The sequence below is a fragment of the Fukomys damarensis genome, unplaced genomic scaffold (genome assembly GCF_012274545.1).
Source record: "Fukomys damarensis isolate Sample0158 unplaced genomic scaffold, DMR_v1.0_HiC HiC_scaffold_39, whole genome shotgun sequence".
NCBI lineage: Eukaryota > Metazoa > Chordata > Mammalia > Rodentia > Bathyergidae > Fukomys > Fukomys damarensis.
The window spans coordinates 126,179,930-126,192,962 of NW_022900951.1; the positions used below are offsets into that span (position 1 = coordinate 126,179,930).

A 13,033-nucleotide genomic window follows, 5' to 3' on the forward strand; every position below is an offset into this window, starting at 1 on the left:
AAAAAAAAAAAAAAAAAAAATAAGAGGGCCGGAGATGTATCTCAATATAATGGCATGAGTTCAATCCTCATTACAGCAAAAAACTATATATGACCTACAAATAACATAATTTCCATTGATAATGGACTTCTTAAAAACAACAAAAGTGTGGGGGCAGTCATGGCTAAAAAAAAAAAAAAAAAAAAAAAAAAAAAAATTAAAGGGCCGGAGATGTATCTCAATATAATGGCATGAGTTCAATCCTCATTACAGCAAAAAACTATATATGACCTACAAATAACATAATTTCCATTGATAATGGACTTCTTAAAAACAACAAAAGTGTGGGGGCCCAGTCATGGCCCACTGGAGTTTGACATTTGGAAAATAACTTCTTCCTATACAATTAAGATATCAACACAATCTATGTAACATTTGTTACTTTTCAAGGACACTGTTTGTTAAACTTGTTTTGTTTTTGACCCTGCCATAACAGGACCTTGTTAGCTGAAGATCTAATGCTATCTGTAAAAGTCAGGAAATCTGGTCTTTGCATAAAGATAAAAACGATTGCTCAGTGTTTTCTGCTGTTGTGTGCCCTTAAACGCTTCCTGTTGATGTAAGCCTTTAAAAGGAGCTGTTTCGGTGAAATAAATCAGACTTCTCTTGGTCTCCACTCAGGCTTGAGTGTTCTTTCCTTTCTCAATCCTCACTCCCCAACTCAGGCATGTTCGTGATGTGACGGCTGGGCCGCCACACAAAAGCCAAAAGAATACATATTCAAAATGCTGAGAAAAATACCTGCTAAGCTAGCATTCCGTAGCCAACTAGATCATCATTTCAGAGCAACATCAATATGAAGATAATTTTAGTCAAATAAAATAACACTGAAAATTTACTACTAACAGGTCCTCATTCATACCTCAGATTTTCCTATGGCTGGGTCCCACATAGGCTACAGGTCTCATTGTAAAGTCACCACATCACAGAGGCATTTCTTGGTGACCTTATCAAAAATCTTAATCTCTTTCCCTTCTTATGTGTTGTTTCATTTTTCTCACAATGACAAAATCTGTCTGTTTCTTACTTCGTTCACTCCAGGAGGCTAGATGTTCTGGAAGAGTAAGGACTTTGTTTTGTTTGTTGTCTGCCCCGAGTATTTACCTCTGCCTCATAATACACAGTAGATTCTCCATAGGCATTTTCAACAAGTAAATGATTACAATAGAGTCTCTGTGGACCTTTTCAATAAGTAAAGAATGGAAGTTTCATGAATTGAACTATGAAAAGAATTTCTTCATGTAGTTGAAAGTGAAGCTAGCAGTAATATGCACCAAAGAATGGCAAGTATATGCATTGACAAACTTATGAATAAACTCAATAAATAATGGCTATCTACAAAATGATAATTGAGAGCATAAGCATAAGGAACGTAATTAATAAATACATTTTGGCAAATCCTAATCAAAACAAAGATAGTAGAGATGTAAAATAGAGAGATATAATTGACTGTAGGAAAAACATTTTTCTTTGGAACAAAATACCATTCCACTTTAAAATGGAGTATCTCAAGCAGAAAATATTAACAACTCTAAGTCTGCAAGTACCAATGCCATGGAGTCAAAAATATACAAGATGAAAACCGAGTTACAAGGAAAAAATCAACAAACCCATATACTCCTAATAAGTGAAGACCAATCAGGTCAACAATTTTCATGTCAAAAATTATAACTCAATTGACAAGATTGAGCCAATGAACAGACATATAGACTTAATCAGCTCACCACCAACTAAAATAAATGGAGAACAAACAAACAAAAAAGCATTGTGCTAAGCCATACGGCAAAGTTCAAGAAACACAAAAACATACCATATTTCATTCAATGTGAGATATTAAATGAAGGATTATTCTGGGTTTTTTTGTTTGTTTGTTTTGGTAGCAGGGATCAATCTTGGGTCCTTACACTTGTGCGGCAAGCACCAGAACCACTGAGCTAAATCCCCAGCCCTAAATGAGGGATTATTAATAAAAGTTTTTTACATTTGGAATCTGAAAGACATGCTACAAAAATTTCAAGAAACAAGGAGGAAATCAGAAAGGATATTAGAAAATACTTGTATCAACAATGTATTGTATATGAAGTCTTATTTTGGATGCCTGTAGGGGTACATGTAGGGAAACTGATAGCCACAAGGTAGGTTTAAAACAGTCTTTAAGAAAAAGAAAAATCAATAAGCTAATCTACTTAAAGAAGATCACAGTTACCCAAGGAAAGTAAAGAAAAAAAATGCACATAAGAGCAATTATCTGTGAAACAGAAAACAAAAAGAAAAAATATAAATGATGAAAACACCCAAAGAACAGGATGCTTTGAAAACAGTAAATTTAATCATGAAAAAGAGACAAAAGGACAACAGTTGTGGGAAGGGCGGGAATACAGTAGATTATAACAGTCATAGAAAAGTTGATGGTTTTTTGAAATGGGTGATGGATACATAAGATTTAGTGAGTATAACACTTTTCTATACTTTGAGTTCCTCAGTAACTGTTCCATGAACCCCAGCAGTACCCAAACCTATGGATGCTCAGGTCCCTTCTAGTATTTGCATACAACCTGTACATATCCTCCTGTATACTCTAAATCACTTACAGATTGCTAGGAATAGTCCATACAATAGTTAAACTGTGTTGGTTTGAAGGATGACAACAAGCAAAAATTCTGTATGAGTTCCGCATAAATGCAATTTTTCCAAATATTTTCACACTGCAGTTGGCTGAATTTGTGAATGGAGCCTATAGATATAGACAGCTGATTCCCCACCCCTTCTGTGTGTGTGTGTGTGTGTGTGTGTGTGTGTGTAAAACCTCACAAGTAGTTTATGAAAAATACATTTGATTTTTGCACATTGTATACATGTATTGAATTACCACACTATATCCCATATATACAATTAAAATAATTAATACAAAATTTTAAAAACAATAGAGACAAAAAAATCAGTTAGAAGTTGTTTTATGCTAGTTGGACACCCCAGAAATAATGATGGCCAGAACCAGAATGGTAGCAACACAGGTGGTGAGACACAAAACCTGAGAATACTTGTGAGCATAGGTAAAAAGACTATAGGGTAAAAGATAAAGTAATAGTAAAAACAAAACAAGAAGTATATAAAAAGTAATATATCATTACAACATGAAATCTTCCAAGAAATGTAGTGATGACCCAATACAGTACTCAGTCTATTAATCTAGTAAAATAATTAATCATATTTACAGATTAGGAAAGAAAAATAATGCAACCATTTTGCTGAGGTCCAAATGAAACATGGCAAAATTACTTGCCATTTGTCTGGCCTGTGTAGAATGTTTTGTGAAATTTTCCATAGCATGAGTCCCACTTGCTCAAAGTAATAGTTGAAGCCCAAATTCCCAACATTTCCTGGAGATAGAATCAATCTAGAGACCAAGGAACCAGCACTCAATCACGGATATACACACACACACAGACATCACAGAGGAAACTTTGGTTCAATAGTGGCAACATGAGGAAACACAGTCTCTGGAGTTGCTATGTCTACCAATCCAATGCAAGTAGTGCTGAAGACATTTTCTCTCACCCACTTCTGGCCAATAATTACACATAAAGGTGCGGGACCTCAAAGGTAATAAAAAATGAAAATAACATCAATTTGATTCAATTTCACACTTCTAAAAGTGTCAAAATAAAGTATGACAACATGAAGTACTGACAAGTGTAGAGAAATGGAGATCTCTTCCACCGTAGAAGGATAATGAATTGATGCAACTTATCACATGAGTATTTGGCTTTATCTGAAAAAAGATAAAAACAGGCAAATCTTATGAAACACATACTTTATGTGTAAGTACACATCCTACAGAAACTCAAAGATGTTCACTAAAAGAGATGTGAGCAAGAATGTTGGAATGAGATATTTCAAGTACTAAAAGAGAACAACCTCCAACCTAGACTGATGTATCCAGCAAAACTCTCTTTCAAAATGGATGGGTAAATAAGACACTTCCACGACAAAGAACACCTGAGAAACTACATGAATACCAAACCAGCACTACAAGCAATTCTAAACAAGATCCTAGAAAAAGACAATCAAGGCAGCAACACCATGAGACCCAACAGAGCAAATCAAATAGGCAAGGCAAGAAAGTAAAAGGAGAAGGTGAAAAAGTAAAAAGAGTCAACAAAAGGCCAATAACATGTCAATAATAAGTCAGTACATATCAGTTATAACCAGCATTGTCAATGGCCTCAACTCACCAATCAAGAGAAATAGACTGGCAAAATGGAATAAGAAGCAAAATCCAATAATATGTTGTATACAAGAAACACACCTAGTGCAAAAAGAAGCCCATAGACTCAAAGTGAAAAGATAGAAAACAATTCTCCATGTGACAGGAGCCCCCCAAAAAAACAGGAGTAGCAATCTTATTTGTAGACAAAGTAAATTTCAAACCAAAACTGAATCTAGTATTATTGATGTAGGACAGTACTGTATCATACCTCTATGAATGTAAAATATCTAGTACCTGCTTTATGATACATAGTAGGGACCGTGCTTTATCAGAGCTACATTTAATGATATTACTCTAGGTTGTATTACTGTTTTAACAGCAAAATATTAGGGAACGTCCTCAATGTACATTAACAAAAGAATGCATAAATGCATGAAAACCATTCATATAATGCAATAATGTATAACAGTTTAAAATAAATTCATTAGAGCTAGATTGATTAAAAAGAATAGTTTTCAATACATGGTTAAATATAAGTTGTAAAACAATACACTTTATAGTGCATTTTATATAAAGTTTTAATGTATAACACTTTAAAATAAATTCATTAGAGCTAGATTTATTAAAAAGAATAGTTTTCAATACATGGTTAAATATAAGTTGTAAAACAATACACTTTATAGTGCATTTTATATAAAGTTTAAAATTTTGTTGTTTCTTTTGCTGTACAAAAGCTTTTTGATTTCATATAATTTCATTTTTATTCTTGATGTCATTTCTTGTGCATTTGGGGTCTGTTCAGAAAGTCCCTGCCTATGCTTATGACAGCAATGGTGGACCTTTTAGAGATTTCAATGTTACAAACCCCACTGCAGCACAGGTGCCATAGGTAAGCCACCATTGTCTTAGGACATAAAGAGTTTTGACTACTTCATCTTCCAGCAGTTTAAGTGTTTCTGTTCCGATATTTAGATATTTAAATCAGCCTGGTTTGAGTCTAGAGTATGAGGAGAGATGTGGGTCTAGCTTCACACTTCTGCATGTGGATGGCCAGTTTTCTCAGCACCACTTGCTAAAGAGGCAATCTTTATCCCAGCACTTGTTGCCGGACCCTTTGTCAAAGATCACGTAGCTAAATGTATCATCTCGAGTTGGTTCTGTGTCCTCTGTTCCATTCCATTCATCCACGTTTGTTTTTGTGCCAGGACTATACTGTTTTTATCACAATAGCTTTGTAGTATAACTTGAAATCTGGGATTGTGATACCTCCTGCTTTGCTCTCATTACTCAGGACAAGTTTTGTTACTTATAGCAGCAGAATTCATAATCACTAAGTGGTGGTAGGGGCCTATATGCCCATCAACAGATGATAAGATAAGGAAAATCTGGTATCATATACAATGGAGTACTGTTATGCTATAAAGAATAGATTTGAATATTTGTAGGAAAATGGATGCAGCTTGTTAAGTGAAATAAATCAGACACACTTAGAAGTAGTATAGTTTCTCTTATATGAGAAACTCAAAATATAAAGAAATAAAAGAGTAAAATAAAAGATAGATGATGGGAAATAGCAAGCTAGATATTTGGCAAGTGGGAAGGGGACTAAAATGTTGGGCACGGTGGGGGAGAGGGAAGAGACGAAAAAGATGCACACATTCCACTGTCCAAAATGAATGCATTCATTCACTCTGCACTGCAAACACGTACTAAAAAAAAGGTTAAAAACATGAAAACCAGTATTTGCCAGTTAGGTATGAGTCTAAAGTATATATGGAAATATCAAAAAGAACAAGGCCAAAGTGATGGTTACGATTACCTTTGAGGAAGGAAAGAGTGAGCAAAGAATCAACATAATATACATGGGGACTTCATATGTGCCTTCATAGGTTAGTTTTCATATGAAAATAAATTTGGCACATTTTAAAAAACACTCTAATTAGCTTATTCCATCGTTTCTTTAAAAATTGGATGATGGGTATGTATGCATTTATACATATTATTCTCCAAACAGTCAAGCCTAATGGAGAAAATTACAGTCATTATTTGCTCTTTAAATATCCCATGACCTTTGGCCAAAAACAATCAAATTTTGACCTGACCATTCTAGAAATGCAATCAACTCCTTCCTTGCAAATTGAGCCCTTGTATACTCTCCAAGGATGATTGCCCTTAAATTGACAAATGAATTCTGTTGTGTTGTGAGGCATTGAAATTAAATCTTCCAGCTAATAAGCCTAAGTCTGCCTCCTGGGAAAAACACTTAATACATTTCCTACACATGGTAGAGATGACGCTTAGCTTGTGGAGAAGCGTTTCTGTCTTGGTATTGGAGATCGAATGGCTCTAACATTCCAACCATGTTCAGTACATCAAATCAAGTCTCAGAAAAAGCCTGAAAGGTTTATTCATTTTTTAGCCTAGCATAGGCGCCAAGGTACTTGACAACTGCATTATAGTGAAGACACTGTTTTTCCATTGGCCCCCTCCCCATTTTGGCCACACCCTTCTCCTTCAGCTCTGCCTTCTCTCCATCATTCTCTACTTTGGAGAGAAACTCACACTGATCTTTCAGGTGTATTTCACTCCTGAAAAACTCTTATTAGTGTTTTTATGCGTTCGAAGTTACATTAAATAGCCAAGGAAATTCTTGGTCATGGGCTCCTAGGAAGAGCTCCAGGGTATAGACCACTTTATTGCATCTGGATATAACAATGTCCTATAAAATAAGAGGGAAGTGACAGCATAAGAGGCTTTCAGAACAGACCAGCCCATTGAGTGCCTCTAACTGCCTGTAAGGGAGGATGTGAAGTGGACATAGCCACTTTTTTTCCAGTGCTAGGGAGGAAATGGGCACAGTCAGTTCAAGTCCTCTACCACATAGAAAGAGGTCCTTGTATTACTTTCCTTTAATTAATGCCATTTTTCTGGGTGGCATTAGTATATTTTGATAACTGTGCATGATTTCCATAACCAGTTGTTAAAAAGAATGTAAGGTACCTGAATCTGATATAAAGAATTATGACTATAATGTCTTTTACGGTTTCCCATTTCCCAAGCCCTTCTTTTGTTTTTCTCATTAAGCTAGATGTTTAGTTGCTGCATTGTATTATCTATTTGCATCATTATTTAGCTGTCCACTGTACTCTAGAAAGACTCTTTGTTAGAGCTGGTGAAATCTAAGATAAAGTAATCCTGAGGAGCAGGTGAGATTAACAATACCTCAAATTAGCATTTTTCATTTCCTACTTGTTCTCTCTCTGACTTTCCTAACATTGTTTCTCCTTGTTTCCTCACTATCTTAATGAATATTGGTATATTCAGACAGACATTGGTTGAACAGATGATCCAAGACCTTGGTCCCTACCTCTGGCATGCTTAAGGACCTGAAGAAAAGGTAGAGTGGCACTTAGGTCTTCAGATCTTGACAGCCAGGATGGAAACTCAGCAAGAACATGGTGATGACCAGAAAATAATCCAAAGCTTTCCATGGCTGTTATATTTCTACTTTCTGTGGCAAGTCCTGACCATGTGAAGAGAGTGTTCTTCCTCAGCCAGTCCCTTGCTCTTTGCACCTAATTTCAGAGATTTTGGGTGACTATAGAAAACATTCCATGTGTAAACAGTTATTCTTCACTGGTGAAAGATAGGCAGGCTCAATTTGAAACAGAAGTGGCAATGAAACTGAAATTTACCAAATCCTTTGCAGCTTTCCTCTCCTTGCCCCCACCAATATTTTTCCATATATCCAACTGAGAAAATGGTCCCGATAATAGGTAGTTATAGATGGCCTTAATGGCCTCAGGTTGCTCAAATTAGAATATTATCAATTGGCCTGTAGCTTTCCTGGATCAACTGGACACACATATGCAATCGGCATTACTACGGAGAAGCCATGTGTCCTTTGACTAGCTACCGTGGCACCATTTTTTTTTTTTTTTGCAAATTGTTAATACAGCCCTTTCATTTATGATGCCTACACAATTTTCCTTTGCAGCCAATTTCCAACTCGTCTCTTGTACTCTGAATTAATTTTCTTTTCTTCTCTTTCTCCTTAGGAGTATCCACCACTGTTAAACCTTCATCTGTCAGTTTCCCTATTCCCAAGACTATTAGCATAAAGTTTGGAATCATCAATCATCAACTAGTCTTGCTGCTCAACAGCGTCACCTGAGGAAGCCCTTCTCACTGTATTTGAAAAGATATGTGTAACTCCTCAAGAAATGCATAGAGTGGGGCTCTGTCAGGGTTTATATTATGTACTGGAGATATTCTGCCTTTGGATAATTTAAGAAGAAGGATATAATCCTAATTTTCCCCTTGAATTTAGTTTGTTCTCAGTGTGGTGAACTGATGGCATGCGTGCTTCCATGGGCATCGAGAGCCCTCTCTGTCAGCACATGAGCCAAGTCACCCCAGCATCACCCCAGCAGCTGAGAATCATCTGACAGCACACACAGGGGCCAGGTGCATGCTCAGAAAGGAGTAGCAGTGTCAGGTGACACTATTACCAGTCACAGCTCATTAGCCACAACTTGTCCCAGCTTCCCCACGGCTGGTCAGTATTCAGGTTTAATTTCAATGTGGGCACTTCTCGATAAGTAAGTGGATTGTGGATCACAGTTTGCGCTCTCATCCTTAAAAGATTCGTCATCACTGTTCTATCTCATTCACTCTTGCATTTAATGAATATTTGGGAGTCTACCATGTGCCAAATGCTGAGTTAGTCATAGAGGATGCTAGAACAAAACAGATGTGCTTTATAACTTCAGAATGCTTTCTGTCAGACTAAGGAATTGCCTCTGCGGGGCTTAGTACTCGTTCAACAAATGCAATGGGTGCAAAGGATTCTGGCAAGCACTGAATCAGTGCTCAGACTAACACTATAATTTCCTCCCTTTGGGAACAAGACCACTTCTAGTTCCTTAGACAAGAAGTTTGGACCAAAACTTTCTGTTTGGCTAGAAATAAATCAAGAACCCAGCCAGTCCTATTTTTCATCCACTTTTCATGCAGTGTGTTGCGAGCCCACACTCTTGCTACAACTAGAGGTTAAAGGCAGATAAAAGGCCAGGCCCTTCATCCAAAGTCATCTTTGATCTTGGGATCAGTTGCTGCTGACTTCTAAGTCCAGAGAGAATAAACTTTAGAAAACACCAGAAGTATGTTTCCCATTCAGAGCAATTTTAGTTATTCTGCTTTGTAAATGGATGGAAGTGTAGCTAAAAATAATGTGAGACTTGGTTGATCAAAGTCTGCCCTCCCTATCAGGAAGGGACCCATTCTGTTGCCCCAGCTTAATCATAAGGGGAACAAATGCAAACAAGTGGAAGAAAGTAAGAAAGTCTGGATTGTTGCAAACGTCTCCAGAGCCTCTCACATGCCGCTGGGTGGGGAATGGGCAGGCAGAGCAGGTGGTGTGGGCCTCGCTGGGATCCCTGGCTTTGGGTGGCTGTTTTCATGTGTGTGGAATGGCTGGGGTGGAGTGTGGGCTGAGTGTACTCTGTGCATGTGTGTTGTGTATACAGGCATCTGTGTGAACGCATTTGTGGATGTTAGTGTATGAGTGATAACGAGCGAGTCTATTCCCATGTGTATTTTAAATGAGTTGATTTGACACCTTACAGAAACTTGATCCATCATTAATTTGCAGCAGTACAAAGCATTGCATATTCCTGGTTATCTGGCTGTCCTCAATGGTCTGTGAGCACTCTCTCTCTCTGAATGCTGAGGTCCCTAGAGCTGTTAATGAAAAGCTAGGCTCTTAAGGAGTCCTTGTTGAGTGACCAGCTGCCAACAATTTGAATGCGTGCCTGCATCTGAAACTGTGGGCATTAGCCAACGGGTTGAGAGGGATCAATCTGGGCTCATAGACCTCCTTACCTTCTCTGTTCTTCATACATCAAACATGCCCTTTATTGAGTGTTCCATCGTCAAGTGCTCTGTTAAGTGCCAGGTAAGCCTTGAAGACTCGGAATTTGTCCTAAAGTAGTTCAGAGGAGCTCACTGTACCTTTCTCTTTATTCCACTCTTAAGAGACAAAGTTCAGGCCTTTCTCTTCTCCCTGCCTGGCCTTTCTAGCACTCACATGCTGATGACGCCCTCTTCTGAGAACTCATTTGCTTCATCAACTGACTCCTAAACCTCACTGTTGATTGAAGAGTCGTATAAAATCAACACATTTAAATCAACTCTCAGCCATCAGAATCAGCCTGTCACAGTCCATTCAGTGCAGACTACCAGATAAATCATTCTACAAAAACACTCCTATATTTTCACCATCCTACTCAAATCCACTCAATGACTCTGTATCACCTATCATTTCCCTACATGACTATAGTCTCACAGAGGGTCGAAAAAGGCCTTCTTCCTTGACAAGCAGTAGATCTGCTGAAAATAGACATGTAGAAATAAGCTAAGTAATGAATAAGGACATTTTAGATTATATAAACATGCTTACCCAGGCATTAAGATTTCTACTCTCAACACAAAGTCACTCACTCAACAAAAATGCCCAGGCACACAGAGCAGTCAGTTTGTTCTTTATTTCTCCTTATGATGATGATTAAATCTAGTAGCTGATACTTGTAGGTATTAATACTCCTCCTTTTAAGATGGAGTTTCCTGCCTCAACTCTTCACTGCATTCTTTGCTTTGCATCAAAAGAGAATGGTGGGAGAAGGGTGGGGGGATCCTTGTAAATGGCTCACGGGCTGCCTTCTTGGTAGCTCTACAGTACCATAAGCCTTGAGTCTGCCCTGCAGCTCTTCCCCTGCCCAGTTTCCAGAAGTGGGGTTAACTGTGCATCACTCTGGTAAGTCCTAGTCCCCAGTGAATGGAGCCGAGTTGCAAGGAGCAGATGTCTTGGGTGACACCACAGGCTGCTTGGTCAAGAACCCCTCTATAATGCTCTTCTCACATGACCTGTATGGCCAATATATGCATGGTGCTAGGAAAGTGGGCAGGGAGAGGTCAGAGAAGGTTTAGCAATGGATAAGGAGCCAAGCCAAGCTTTTGACAAAGAGATGGGTATTCCCGCTAGGTGCATGTGCCTTATATGTGAATCGGTGAGGAGAGAGGGGAAAACTGATTTGGCTAGATATAGCTTGGTAACAGTAAGGCATGTATATGAGACAAGATGGCTACTTAAAATGCAGCCATATAGAAAAATTTCAGGGTTTTTTATCTTTCATATCTTTCACTTTTAGCTTTTTGGGAATTAAACTTACCATGTCAGTGTCTGACACGGGGCCAAAACTTGTCACGTAGATATCGGTCTTGACTTCAGTCACTGCATCTGAGTGAAACAAAGTAGAAAAGCAGAGTGTCATGAAAGTCTGTTGCCTTCGCCCAGAGAGAGTTGGATACAGTACTGTGAAGGCAGCCAACTTTGTACTTCCACTAGAGGGTGTCTCAGCCTGACACAGCCGTAAGAAAATCCCTGAGAAACTTCTCACCTGTCCTACTCCTTCAGAGAGAACATGCTAGGTAGGTATAGGTATGAAGTAGGTATACTTTTAGATAGCCCTGAAAATCACAGCAGAGGCCACAAACTGCTCAACTTAAAGAGGGCCCCTGGAGACCAGGCCCTGTTTACAACCTTCTCAATAGACACAAAGGGGAAATATTAATTCATGGAAACTAAGAGCGGCTTCTTTTTCACCATTGCTTACAGATGCTCCTTTGCTCTTTCTTCATTCACTTTGGGGATTGACTGGTGAAGCAAATGCCTATATACCTCCAGTATGGCACAACGGTCTCCAATTACCTTACCCCCAACTACATACATTAAAGCAAATTAATTAATGAAAGAGATCACAATTAAACTTCAATCCAATATTCCAGGCAAGACATTCCAGACACAAGAAAACTTTCTAAACCAATATATTAATAAAATTGTAAGAAACTAAAGGTGAATTAGCTTTTCCTTTCAAAAATGTACTACAGTATTGGAAGCGCTTCAATAGTCCTGAAATAACCCACACATATATGCATTATGCGCATCTAGATAGGTGGACATGCACGTGCACCCTAACTCTCATTGAGATTACCGTTGGAAGACTATACAGGGATCAGGCCCCACACTATTTCTGCTTCCTGCTGATCTGAACAAGTAACAATCAGCCAATCCGCGAGTGATCACTGATTATGTTCAGTATATTCTCACAATAAACTGTATTTATAATTTAATTTCAAATACTACATGCCCAAGAAACCTTGAATTCCCTCCATGAAAACCCCAAGTCGGTAAGCAGTCTCTATAGGTTTCCCAATTCTAGCCACTCCATGCCAGCACACAAAAGCACACTTAATCTGAGTTCTGCCCTCTGGATCCACACAACAAAGTGTGTTTCCTGTTTCTTTTGAGATCTAAAGACCTTCAAAGATTTGTGATCATTGTACACCCGTCTGCTCTTCTTGATCCTTTCCAAACTAAGCATCTCAACTTTCTTAGACTGTGTCTCTCTTTTGCTCTTTTGACCCTCACTAGCCTTGATTCACTTTCCTCTGGCTCTTTCAGATGCTCTGACCCACTGAAATATGTTTTGTGGTAAGAATGTGTCACAATTCCACGAGACACAAGATCATGAGGTAAACAATATGAAAAAAGACCAACAACCCCTGTGTATCTCACTATGGGCCCATTGCAAGGCCGTTCTTTCGCAGAATAGTGAGGCTTGAGAAGTGGACTTTGTTTTGGTTTTACCAAGAAAACAACTGGCCAACTTTCTTGTCTTTTTACTTTCAAACTGCAAGAAATTAGGGGAAATAATTATCCATAGT

At 38.2% G+C, this 13,033-nt stretch overlaps 1 protein-coding gene across 3 annotated transcripts in view; it reads right to left on the reverse strand.

Moving 5' to 3' along the window:
• Gabra3 (gamma-aminobutyric acid type A receptor subunit alpha3) overlaps nucleotides 1-13,033 on the reverse strand; it is a 235,601-nt gene that overhangs the window by 87,605 nt on the left and 134,963 nt on the right. For all 3 annotated transcript variants that reach the window (XM_033760410.1, XM_010626686.3, XM_033760411.1), the window contains one exon: nucleotides 11,479-11,546. In XM_033760410.1, coding sequence (XP_033616301.1) covers nucleotides 11,479-11,546 — 68 coding nt within the window. The remainder of the gene's footprint in view (nucleotides 1-11,478; nucleotides 11,547-13,033) is intronic.